The 13,518-nt window shown below is 36.8% G+C and overlaps 1 protein-coding gene across 4 annotated transcripts in view; it reads right to left on the bottom strand.

Moving 5' to 3' along the window:
* GALNT1 (polypeptide N-acetylgalactosaminyltransferase 1) overlaps window positions 1–13,518 on the bottom strand; it is a 90,853-nt gene that overhangs the window by 21,657 nt on the left and 55,678 nt on the right. For 3 of the 4 annotated variants that reach the window (XM_082323989.1, XM_082323987.1, XM_082323988.1), the window contains one exon: window positions 3,151–3,317. In XM_082323989.1, the coding sequence (XP_082180115.1) occupies window positions 3,151–3,317 (167 nt within the window). Of the gene's footprint in view, window positions 1–3,150; window positions 3,318–10,546; window positions 10,641–13,518 lie in introns of those variants that run through there. The other variant, XM_082323990.1, reaches the window with a different exon arrangement.

Genomic DNA, 13,518 nt, shown 5'->3' with positions numbered 1-13,518 from the left:
CACATAAGCATGCAAACACAGTTTTAAGAAGTGTGAATACTTTTATAAGACATTATTGGCAGGAATTTAGTTTTGGTTACATTGCTTTGATCTGTATAACTAACTTGTGTGAGTGTATTCTATCCTGATGCAGTCTGCCTACCATGCTTAGCCATTCATTGCTGACCTAGTTTCAAGTACTGACTAATCCTGATTTCTCCTGTTAACTTTTTTTTTTTAAATAGTTACCCAAGATCAATACTTAAAACATGCGATTCTGATCAGTAACTAGAGAACAATGTTACAGATATGTCTCGTCCCTCCAAAGCTTTTCTTCTTGGTGTAAACAAGCGTGTGATATTATGCAAATTCATTCTTCTAAGAGCATGACACTAGCAGGTACAAAGTGTGCTTCAGGCAGACTGAATGCTTACTTTATTCCAATTAAATTGACTCTGATGCTAAAATTCAAAACACACTACTCAGGCTAAACATTTTTGGTTTTGGGAAAAGTCTGCTGTTTTAGTTCAACACAAACAGAATGCCTAAGTAGCATATGCTAAACCCTTCAAATTTTCAGGCATCATACCCTTCTGTTTTGTTTAATATAAAAACATGCTTGCTGAAATCATAACAAGTTTTTTGGAAAACAAAACAAAACAAACCTTTCAGTAATTGTTGAAAATAACTACAAATAAAAGATGCCTGAGTGATCTGAAATGAAGATCACAGATTTTAACACTAAATATTGGAACAGGTTCAATAACATCACCCAAAAAAGTCTGAAATGCTATACTTTCAGCCTGGAATTAAGTTACCTTGCTTTTATTACCTAACCCAAACCCGGAAACAGAAAAGTTACCCATAGAAAACCACATCCTTTTTAACTGGACTATAATTCTACTTCATACTGATAACATGGCTATCGCTATGTTAAAACTGTTTTTTTCTGAAACAGAAATTGAAGAGGCAAGGCATAAGAAATATTATGTCTACATTATTTTAGTATTAGCTTGCTCTTTATTTCTAGGTCATATTGTAAGCTGACCTGTCACAATTAATCATTAGCAGTGATTTGAATTAGTGCCAAGGACTGTTTTGACAAAGGAAACAGAGCACACTTGCAATAAACTTTGTTTTCCTAGCAAGAGCCTGTGCACAAAAGCTAACTAACCAAAACAAATGTACTATCTCTGTTCCATTAAGGAAGCATATACCTGTACAATAACCTAGTATAGGCACTCAGAATCCAAATATCAGCATCCGTGTCAAAAAGAGCATTGTTCCCGGGGAACAATGCTAAGAGAGGCAAGCAGTTTCACACACATTATAACCAAAAAAACCTGGAATTTTTATATAAAGGTTGAAAAACTACAAGAAATTGTGGAGCGCAATTACAAATTCCCCACAAGTGAAAACGGTGAAAATTTGATCTTGTGCCTTTCTAAAAGCAAAAGTTAATCACACCACTCATCTAATCTGGAACACATTTATGTGTTGGCTTTGCCCTTTGCGTGGGCATTCCTCCTCTGCTGCCAGAGAGTAATTGTATTTAAGGCCTCTGTCCCTTCTTCCAAACTGCCCTGAAATTGGCTGAAGCAGTTAAAAGTTAGTATCAGGTGAGAAAGCAAAAGTAAGCAGGGTGCCCGAGAGAGGAAATGAACACAGATTGATACAAGTGCAAACACAACTTGAGTGGATGAGCTATGTTTCCTTAGGAAAACAGGCTGGTCAGAACTCAGTTAGCTGATACGATCCTTCTTTAGTCTACTCAGCTACTGCACAACCAGCTGTACTCTAGACCTACATAGCTTGGAATAGGTCAGTTAATATGCTAAGGCCTCATACATATATGAAACCTGAAGAAGAAACTCGTTATACTTTCTACCACATTAGATATGAAGTGCAAAAACCCACTCCTAAAGTTCTTCAGCTACAAAAACTCCTGTTAACCATTGTAATGGTTACTAACTATCATAAAACCTCCTGTTAACCATTGTAATCCATGCACCATAATGCTACTTAGACCATACGATCTGAAATCCAGTGTCTGTCTTCATACATAGATCTTGTTTGAATAGATCTTGTTGTTTGGACAACAGTCACCCATCTTACTCTGAAGTTGTTATTACCATAAGCAGCAGAATATGGATTTTGCAGCACTGGAATCAGAAGCATCAGGCAGAGATGTCAGCATGCTGGGTGTAAAACCCTTCCATGACTAAAGCATAGGAATTCCTGCTGATACAGATGACGGCCTACAACTGGTGGCTGCCAAGACTTTTTTCTAGTGGGCTACTAGGTATTAGTCCTAGTGGAAAGTTTTCAATGTAGAAATACAGAAAAAAGTGTGATTCAATATAAAAACATAGGAAAGTTTTAGATGAAAAAACCCATAATACCTTCTCATCTCCATTTACAAAAACAAGAAAAAAAAAATATCCCTCAAGTTATATTTTATAACCCATACCACCAAGGAAGATTAAGCAAGGAACAAGACAAATACCAACTATTAACCGAAATGAAACATCAATTATCATCTAGAATATTTTTTTTATTTCTACTCTATTGTAATTCACAAAAAATATGAAAAGAGTAAAATCTAAATAAAGTTATTTTATTTTAAGAAAAAAAAATCAGCTTGAAATTTTGTCTATTGATTTCATTCTGTAGCATGGAGTTTTCATCTGGAGCACTAATTATTAAGAAGTGGAATCTCTTACAGCATAGACACTGAATTTCAGCTTCCCAGGAACTGAATAATCAAAATTAATCCCTCTGGGCACCAAGTTTAATAGTGGTACTAATAGTAAATTTGGATGAGTGTGAGGAACAGAGTTGCCTTTGCTATTATTCACCAGGTGATTCAAGTATTAAATGCCCTCAAGCTTTAGGAATGTGTTAAAATTCTAAACGCAAAACATGAAAGCTGTAATAGGATAAACCCACTAGCAAACAAACTCTACACTGTCAACTGAAAGTAAACAGATAGATAAACTTAAGCTCATTTTCAGTGGAGAATGACCCACCTGTATTTCAAAATGGGCATTGCTCCCTCTGCCCTCCCCTGCCCCAGCTCCTGTGTTTTGCTGAGAGCTAAGCCCGTAGAAAGCCTGTCTCAGTTTTTGATGTAAAAAGAGCAGCAAGCTAAGGCATCGACTTTATCATTACCTCTTTCACTGGCATCATCGACAAGGACGATTTCTTCCAGCATGTGTCGTGGTGACCGGTTTATCACACTATGAACAGTTCGAAGAAGTGTGCTCCAAGCCTCATTGTGAAAAACAATGACAACGCTTGTCGTGGGAAGGTTGTCTGCGTACACCTTCGTTTTACACCTATAAACAAACAAACAAAAGGCAGGCATGTATTTGTAAAGGTTAAGCCTTCAGTTAGAACTGCAATTTTGAGGTTTATTTCTGAGTATCAATACTAACATTCATGATATATCAATTGTATGCAACGTATGACAAAAGAGCAAACAGTGCACAGATTTATATTTTTATCTAAAAAACTTTTATGTATACACCTGTATATTCCAGCCTACCACTAAGAACAAACAATCTCAATTCAATAACAAATTCTAAAAATGAAAGAGACATCCATACTGCTAACAGACAGTTAACAGATGATAATGTTATTTATTTCCACTACTCCTGTTCTGTGAAGAGTAGCATGTCCAGATACACTAATCCAAGCCTGTAATTTAGGCCTCCATTCCCTCAGAGGGCAAGGGGGAAACCCTAGTACTGTAATGGGGACAGAGGGGGAAGGAAGAGAGAGACACAAGGTAAAAAATGGCAAACTTAAACTAGCAAGTAAATGCAATAAAAAGTATAACTAGAACACAACCAAATAATTACTAAAAGAGGTGAAGAATTCTGGACACAGCTGATGTTTGGAAAAAGCCAAGACTACATGTATGCTACCTATAGTACTGGTGAGTTAAGTATATTTCATAATTTAATGTGTTTATATTACACAAAGAGGGTGGGGTTTTTTTCCTCCTCATTGTATACATGTTGGAAGTGCTATAAAGGCTCATCAAATTAAAAAATAATTATTTTCACATTCCAAATTTAGCACGGAAGACCACAGGTTTAGCTCTCCTAACAGCATATATAGGACATTTATGCAAAATATGGCATATGCTCCAAGTACCTCCGCATGCAGCCAACATCTTACATTCCGTAATACTATTTTAAAACAAGTGATATTTTCAGTATCTCCTAGAAAAATCAATATGCTATACATATTCTTAACAATTCTGAAAATACAATTCTGCTCTAAAAAATAACCATGCAAATTTAAGTGTTCTCTGCACAGATCTGTTCCTCTTGCATATTCAAAATCACATACAGAAACTTACATAAGATTTGATAGTACTAAATCCTTTAAGAATCAAAGCTAGAGAGACATATGCAGATCTCAAACACAAGGAAAACACTGAAGCGGAAAAAGAAACATTCAATGGAGCTTCATTCCAACAAAAAAGCTTTTATTAGATCCCAAATTATTGAGTCAATTCACTGTAATGTAACCTGATCTAAATGCTATTAAAATATGCTAAGAAGGATTTGTGACTATCACATTAACAGCAGTGGCCCTGTCTGGGGGCTTGAGAAGTACATAGTGCACATCCTCTACCCTAAACATATAAACACAATACTGAAGGAACAACCTGCCAATACAGGATCGTGGTGTCAGCATCTATCCCCACCCTTTTTCCCTTCCTTTGGAAAAACCGGTGACACCAGGAATGTCAGCCAAAACTGGGCTCCCAGCATGAATATTTTATTTGCTGGATAACTTGGTTAGCCAGAGCTCTTCTAAGTGAGAGCAGCTCTTGTAACACATAGGCATTTCAGCTCTGAGGTGGTGACAAAAGCCCAATGTGCAACGAGATCCCAGAAAAGATGAGTAAGTCCAGGTACAGCTGAAGAAATATCTGGAAGAGCTTCTGTGGAACCATGTTTCCTTTCTGAGAATTGAGGCAGTAGGATCAGGCACTGTCTGTCTTCAATATTATACTTACTTATTATACAATTATGGCCAAATTTAATTATTCACCACACTGAAGTGAACATCATAAAATCTTCAGGGAAAGCAGCCATATATCCCTATGTTTTCTGATTTAATTCACATACAAAAAAACTTGCAAAGCATGCTAACTGATGAAGTTATTTCTGTGGTATCGCTTGAAAATTAAGTAGCTCCTCACAAAAATGCTATGAATTTCAGGTGAAAAATTCAATCATAAGCCAAAAAAATTTTCCCCCATGTTTGCCACTTGTTCAGCCTCTTTTGCTATTTTAAAACCAGATTCTCAATGTTTTATTCCTTCTGCTGCACTGCTCCCTAGACCAGAAAATAAGCATCTGATTGTAGGCCTTCAGCTGCAGTAGTAATATGTATCCACCAATTGTTCCTTTACTTTTTGGCAGAATATTTGCAAAAAGGTTGAGAGAAGCCTGGTAGCAGTTCTCTGAAAAGCAATAACAACGTGTCATTCACCAGCAGTATCTTGCTGGGGTGGCCACAGGATCCACTATTGTAATACTAAATTTCTCATCTCCAGTCTTGCCTTTTTTTTTGTTTGTGTGGGGTTTTGTTTGTTTGTTTGTTTGGTGGTTTTTTTTTTTTTTTTTTCTTCTCAATTTTACAGAAGATTTTATTTTACTGAGCTCAAATCAATGAATTGGTACAACAAAAAAGACAGCCAAGTGATCAAGGACTACTATGTTTATAAACCATTACGCTGTCCAAAGTATGAACATATCAAAACATTTAAGATCTGTCTTTGAAGGGGAACATTTCAGCACTAAGAGGAAGGTATACAGGAATTTTTTGGGACAGCCCTCTCCCTACAAGGCATTCCCACTGCCCTGTCCTGCAGAAGGTGAACATCCTCCTTTCCATAACGAGACTTGCCTATTCTCACCCCCAGAGACCAACCCTTTCTGGGGTAACAATTTAAGAATGACCCTAGACTGGCTTGTTTACCAATATGTAAGAGACTGCCATAGGTAACACAAGGGTGTTTCTTAACAAAACTGGCTTGGAAATTTTTGAATGCTATTCTTAATAAAGCGCTTAGTGTGAAGTTATTCTGGAAAGATTCATTGATGCAGGCAGGATAAAGGAGAGGATTAATAGCACGATATCCGATTTTTAATACTCCTTTCGCCTGCCTTTCTATATATACACCTTTTAGCTATATCTGTACAAATTTTTGTGAATACATACAAATTAAAAAAACCCTGGTTTTAATTTTGAAAATAGTGACATACACTCCTTCCCCCCCAGGAACGTATTGCTGCAGAACATGGAACAAATAAAATAGAACACTTGACACCTGTGATTAGAGCATTAGCCTTCTACGTAAACCTCATTTTTTCCTTACTAACAAACATTTAATTTAAGAATCCTTTTTGTCTTTTGTTTGAAAACAAATTACCCAGAAAAGGATTACTACAGAATTTAAAACACAGCATTAGTTTCAACCAACAGTTACGCAACATTAGTAGCAGAATATAACCATGAGGGGTATGACACACAGGGTATGAATTAAGGACAATTTGAATTTTAATTCACTACTAATACATTATGTTCCTTTTGTTGGATTATGCCTCAAACAGTTTTAAAATTGAGTGCATAATATTAGGAAGTCATACCATCTCCAGTAATTTAATGAGGACTCCAAACAGCAGCTGAGAACGCCTACTTCACATGGAATGCATCATCCTTTCCTTAATCTATGGCATTCATCATGCACACTCTTGGCTAATGTGATTCCATATATTATTTAGACTATGGAAACTCCCCAAAAATGTCAGACATTTTAAATGCAAGCAGAGACTTAATGCCCTATTACCTAAAGACACAGAAAAAGAATAGGCCAAATTGTTAAAATATGATCAAGACCAAAAGCCTAATTAGTCCACGTTTCTTGATGTACACATTCCAATGCTCAAAACAGTAATGTTTATTTTATAGCAAGTCTCCTTCTCATGCACTAAAATCCCCAACTTCAGCTGCATTAGCCTTGTATTCTTCCCTAATATTTGATTTCTTGCCTTCATGTAATTAGGAAATAAAATGGAAAATTAATTAGGAAGTAAAATTAAAGTTGTTCAAGATCTTTAACGCCCCATCAAAATCAGATTTCAGAAAAAAAATATGTTTATAAGCTATACTTTTAAAAGTTGTTTTACAAAGAAACCACAGGACTATAAAAACATGACTCTGCTCCGACCTCTGTACGATGCTCATATACATTCTTCACAGAATTTCTCCTTTTTGCAATTTTGCACCATGTATTCAAAATACTTTGGCCTGGTCCCTTATAACTACATGGTTACATACCTCCCCAAGAGCACAAGGCAGTGTAACAGGTCCAAATCCTTCATAACTTGAATTTAGGCTTAATGCACTACAAGCGAAAGAAGGAGGACGTATCCTAGCGTATGTGTGTATAACATTGCTAAATAAGAACAGTGACGGCAAAATAAATACAAGCTGTTGTCTCTAACATGCTGTTGCCCGATTTCAAAGTTTTAGATCCATTACAAAAGCTTTTAAAATGGAAGGCCAAAAGCAACTATGAGTTGTGTTATGCTTCTCAATTATTGTGACTTTTTGTGAAGATGTTAACTGAATCTTATATACAAGCTCTGCAGATTTTAGAGAGACATGTTTGGAAAAAAAAATCTCAAGGAGAATTTTATTAAATGGATTATGTATAGCCACTCGAAAACTACCCGATGCTACTTCAAATGCACCTGAAAAGCTCTGAATAAACTGCTTTCCTCTTTTCTCTTTCAGCCCAGGGTACAAATAGTCCACAGGAGACATTATAAAAATAACCTATAAGAGACATCAAGTATAGCAATTCTGTCCAAATAAAATTAAGCTATTAAATCTCAGAGTTTAAATGCTGCTTCAGCACGTTCTTGCAAGGAAAGACGACAACTCTTCATCTTGCACTTCCTATGTCAGCACAACCATGTATTCTCAACCCTCCTTCTCATCTGGCAGAACTGGAAGCCTCTCTCTTTTCCATGCCAGCGAAGGAATGAGAAAAACTTACTTCACCACTGCAGGGACAGAAGAAATCTACTAGGTGATCTTACAAGATCCTTCATTTGAATACCTATCTGCTCTGCTCAGTGCCCAACTCCGAGATCAACAAGGCTTACCCACTCTAACCATCAGCACCAGAGACAGGGAGGCACCAGGAACTCGGGACACTGCCCTTCGCTATCCTAATGTCACCTCTTTCAGTCTACTGCTGGGACTTTCACAGACACTTCAAATATTACCTTAAAAAGATGCAACTGTGCAGCCATCTTATTACAGAATAGCACTTGGCATTTTACCAATACTATGAAATTGTATTCGTGGATCAATTTACCAAGAAATTACTCCTAAAATGCAAGATTGAGTGCTACATGTGTAATATTGTCGTATCTTGAAAGACAAATATTTACAATGTTAGCAGTGATCTGTTTGCACACCCTTTAAAGTCATGCTAAATCATTTCTGAAAGTAATGTAATAAAACAGGATTTAATATCCTGATAGCTCTTACATACTTTTGTTTCATAGGCTAAAGAATCACACCCCCCAAAAAAGCCACAAACAAGATAGAGGTCTTGTGGGAAATCAATTATACACTACCATAATGTTTATGCAGTGAGACACTGAGGAAAACTTTATTCACTGAGGCAAAATATGAAAAAAATATTTAGGTCATTTTCAAGAAAGATGTCATTTATATTTTACATTAGAAATACATGCTAAATTTCTAAATAATACAGGGCAGATCTCTACCTCTTCTGATGCTGCCAACAGGTTATTCTCCACAGAGGGGCAATGAGAGGACAAGTAACATCAGAGTATTTTTTTCAAAATATGAAATTTTCAAAACAAGGCTACTCATGCCTACCTAAACACAAAAATCAATAGACTTAAATGCTAACTTCAGCCACATCACTATACCTGATATCAGTTGTATTCCCAGATTCCACCAGCTTTTCATAGGAACAAGGCATGACCAATTATTTGCAGTGGCTCAAACACATTAACAGCAGCAAAACATGCATGCAATGCCTGTTTTCTAGCCCAGTGCACACAACCCAGAGCACTCTGATAAAGGACAGAGACGGAACACAAGCAAAAGTGTCTCCTGTGCACTAAACAAATCAGTTGGGAAATCCCAGCACAGCTAAAACTGGAGCTCATATGTGCAGTATTATAATGCAGTGCCGATGCATTTTTTGAAAGCTGTACTAGCAACAGATTGGGGAAGGGGAGGAAACTTATTTAGTCATCTTACAAATTTAGTACAATCTTTTATCTTGCATGCTACAAACAACAGTTATAAATAAAAGCTGCAGTTATAAATAAGCTGCACCCCAGAACTTCAAATTTGACAAAGGAATAATCCAAGTCTTGCTGAAAATCACGTTAGAGCTGAAGTTTTGAGGAAATGCTGCACAGCACAGCCCCTGTAATAAACCTGTTTAATATTACTGATGCAGTACAAACAATATACTCTTCAGTATTAAAATATACTGGAACCTCTGAAAGTAAGCATCAGTATCCTTAGACTTGAAAATACACATTTATTTTCTATTGAGGTTACCAAAGTTAATGCCAGATCGACAGAGAAGAAAGTCGGAAAATCTGAACTCCTCTCATGAAACCTTAGGCTTTAATTACTGATATCTGATGAATATTGCTGCAGTGGTGTAAAATGTCAGTACTTCATTGTCTACCTGTCTGTTTGTCAAAAGTTATAGTCCGCAGTAAACTTAATGTAATAAAGCTGAGGCACAGCTATGCCCAGCGTGAAAACTCCTCTCTACTTAAATCATTGGATGAAAACAGTTTTGAAACAAGTCTCAGAGTCACCCTGAAGCTGCTAAGTCTGACCTACATCTCTATCAGAGGATAACGCCCTGTAGCAGGGGTGGCAGAGAAAGCATCAAAACACTATAGCAAGAACCACCAGCACTCAAGTCAAGTGGTGTGTTTCTGGTAAACACTGGCTTAGTCTTTCCTGGATATGAGCAGCAGCCTCATGATATCATTATGAACAAGGATGTTAATAAATCTGCCTCCGAAATACATTTTAAGAATACCCCAAGCCCTCAAATTGAAGACAATCAAGCTGGATAAAGATATCATTTTCACACACAAGCACCACAGCTAAAAGGGCTAAAAGCAATACTTCTGAGAAAGATAGAATCACTGAATGTCGTAACATGCCAAACCACTTTTCAATGCACAGACTTTGCATACAACCACAGTTTTAACTTGTGGCCAAAGAGAAAGCACTGCAGATAAGGTTGGAACAAAACTTCATGCTACCCCTGAAGGTGCTTCTTGCAATCAAATCAGAACAATTCAGTTTAGAAAGAGGTCTTCATTTCTATAATTCATATCACAACTCCAATTAATCTTTCTGAATAGATGACCTGAATGCAGGGAAATCCCTTATTCTTATTTAAACATTTCCATCCAGCCTGCTTAATGTCTGCCTTCAATAGTATGACATAATTTACCTGACATCAAGAGTATGAAATTTTCCTTTCTTCTGATCTCAAAGATTTGGATATAAGAAAGGTCGCATTATCTCATGAGTCAAGTAGAAATCTTCTTTAGACCCTGGAAACAAAATCCAAAATGGTCCTTAAAACCATTGTGGTTACAGAATTCAAGCAGAATTTCACAAAAATAATTAGCTGCAATTGACTATTTTCCTTATCCTGAGAGTGATCACAGGAAAGCACCTCTTGACAGAAGCAAAAACAATTCTGTCCTCAAAGACTGAAATTGAACCTTAGGTTCTCTAGCCAAATTATTTTCCATACTTGACCTATCGATTTGAATAAAGTTCAGGATATGGCTGCTCATCCAAAATGGAAGACACTCAAAACTAAGAATGAGATTGCCAAGTGTTTGTGTGTATAGACAGACACACACGTATATATGTATGCATAGATATGTCTATATATAAAAAAAGGTTTACAGGAAGCAAGCTGATTTTTAAAGTGACTTTTTTCCCCTCTAAACTTTCTCTAGGAAAAAGATTTATAAGAAATTTCTTCCAGCTAACTCATTAAGTCAACATGAACAAGAACATTTCCAAATGTTGATTCTACAGTGGGTCAGTAACAAGCTATATGCACCACAAAAGCCAGATAAAAAAATATTCCTGCTTGAAAGAACTGTAAAGTCTTTAATACCTCACATGCTTTCAGACTTCCAGCATGACATTGCTGCAAGTTACATTGCTGGTCATCAGATCAGCAGATTTCTTTTACAGATGCCAGGTTAATTAACAGCCTGGATTTCTAGCTTGTAACAAAACATTGAATAAAACTTCTGAAGTCTTCCACTACCTATACTGACAACTTTGCTCTTTTTTATTATCTTTTACATCACTATGACCTGAGCTAAATTAATACCAAAAGTTCACAAAGCATATCACAATTTATGGAGCTATTAAATCCCCAGGACCTTATAGGGATTTTAATACACGCTTTCTGTAAGAAAGCTTCCCCCCTGCCCATGTTCCAATACTATCCCAATATGTTTCTGGTGCAACTGTGGGCTGCTGCCAAAAGCAATAATCCCACTTTTCACCATTGCAGTTCTGTCCCATCCCCTTCTTTGCACTAGATCTGGTAATCATACAGCTGCTGGGTGTGTTGCTTTAGTTTGCTGATTCAACAAAATATACTTTTTTCCCCTTTTTGGTGCACAATCCTCCACCCAATCACTGAACACCAAGGCCACACAATCATCAGATCAGTATCAACAGAAGCAGTGAGAAGACTTCTTTTGGCTGCAGTCCACATTTACACCAGATTATATGTAGTATAAAACTACCCCCCCTTAGCTCTTCTGCTGAATTGAAATAATGAAAAGCAAAGACAGAACACCTTCACAAGCCTCACATAGCAGTAAATATTTTAAGTGCTGCCATTTAAAAAAAAAAAAAAAAAAAGTCACACATTTGAGTTCTAAGAGCATGCTCTTGCATGTGTGCCTTTACTAGTTTTACCATTAACAGGTTTACTCAAACTATTTTCCTCACACATGGATTGTGTAAATTTTATTAATATGTCTTATTATGATTGAACTGTAGTATCTTAAAGTATACAGCAAATCAATTTGTTTTGAGAAGTTAAAAATCCAAATTCCAGTGTATTCTCACAAGTGTATTTCAGGCTTCAAACCAACAATACATTTTTAAAGCACACACAGGAAAACCAGATTTCAGTCCCGTAAGTGAAAATCATTATATTGTATCATATAATTAAAAGTGCCTAAATTTCAAGTCTAAATCTAAATACAGTTCTTTCTAAGCAAAGAGATTACAGAATTAGTCATGTGAAGGACTTACTCAGAAAGGAGCCCAGTATAATTGCTATAAACTCCACAACATTCATGTAAGTTAGACTTAGAAGAACGGCTTTTAACGCCAGAAAAAAAAAAAAAAATTGTCTGCTTCCTCCCGATTGTGAAAGTAAGCTTGGCAGCAGGAACTGGGCAGGGTAGTTTGATTCAGCTAAAGCGCCTTCAATAATAACTTAAACTGACCACATTACTGTACTAGTTAAACATTGAGTTCTTAGAGATCTGCATCTTATTTTTCTATTAAGTGGAAGTCATAGCTCATATTAATTTAGACCCAGTTCACTCAAATATGTAGGGCCATCTGGCTAAAAACTCTGGTTATACCCTAACACTACATATACCACTCAAAAGTCAACATACCTATTTCCTGAATACAGACAGTTTGAGAAGAGGACAGGTAAAAGATCCCAAATGTTACACAGAACTAACTGAGGTATAATAAGATGTCCGATACCCTTAACTCTGGCAAAATTATACCAACTAAGAAACAAAATGACAAGAAAGACCTTTTATGCCAAGTTCTACAGAACCTGCAGCCTTGGAGAAAGGGTTGCTAAGGTAGCTCAAAGTTATCCACGTGCCTCCTTGCTGCAGGTCTGCTTGGGGAAGCCCATCTCCTTTCCAGGAAATCGCAACCTGCAAAACACGACACCCTCCTAGTGCTGCATCACAAGCTCCCGTTGGGACCAGAGCTTACATGAACGACATTATTCTGTCCCAGCTATGCCTCTGTTGTTTCCAGCCTTGACCACTTGTACCTGGAAAAGACGAGCATTTTAAGATGCTCTTTTCTAGTGTAAAAAAAGTCAGAATTGGGTTTTAACTCTCACAGCAGGGACCCAAATGTCTCCTTAAGTGTTTTTTATATTCCACAAATTATTAAATAATGACTACAGCCTGGAAAGCTCAGCCTTGGAACACAGTACTCATTCTTCACTTTACAAATCAGCTTCCAAGTTGCCTCAAACACCATTGAGAACAAAACCAAGTCATACGACACAAAAAGTTCACACATTTAACCACGCCACTTTCCAGCCTCAATACTGGTCTAAGACACACAGGCACAGCCGAACACCTATTTCGGTCATTGACACCTATTTTATTCACTGCC

The sequence above is a fragment of the Platalea leucorodia genome, assembly GCF_965183815.1.
Source record: "Platalea leucorodia genome assembly, chromosome: 1".
NCBI classification, from domain to species: domain Eukaryota; kingdom Metazoa; phylum Chordata; class Aves; order Pelecaniformes; family Threskiornithidae; genus Platalea; species Platalea leucorodia.
Note: the sequence above shows the minus strand (reverse complement) of the source record. Positions and strands in the feature narration are given on the sequence as shown.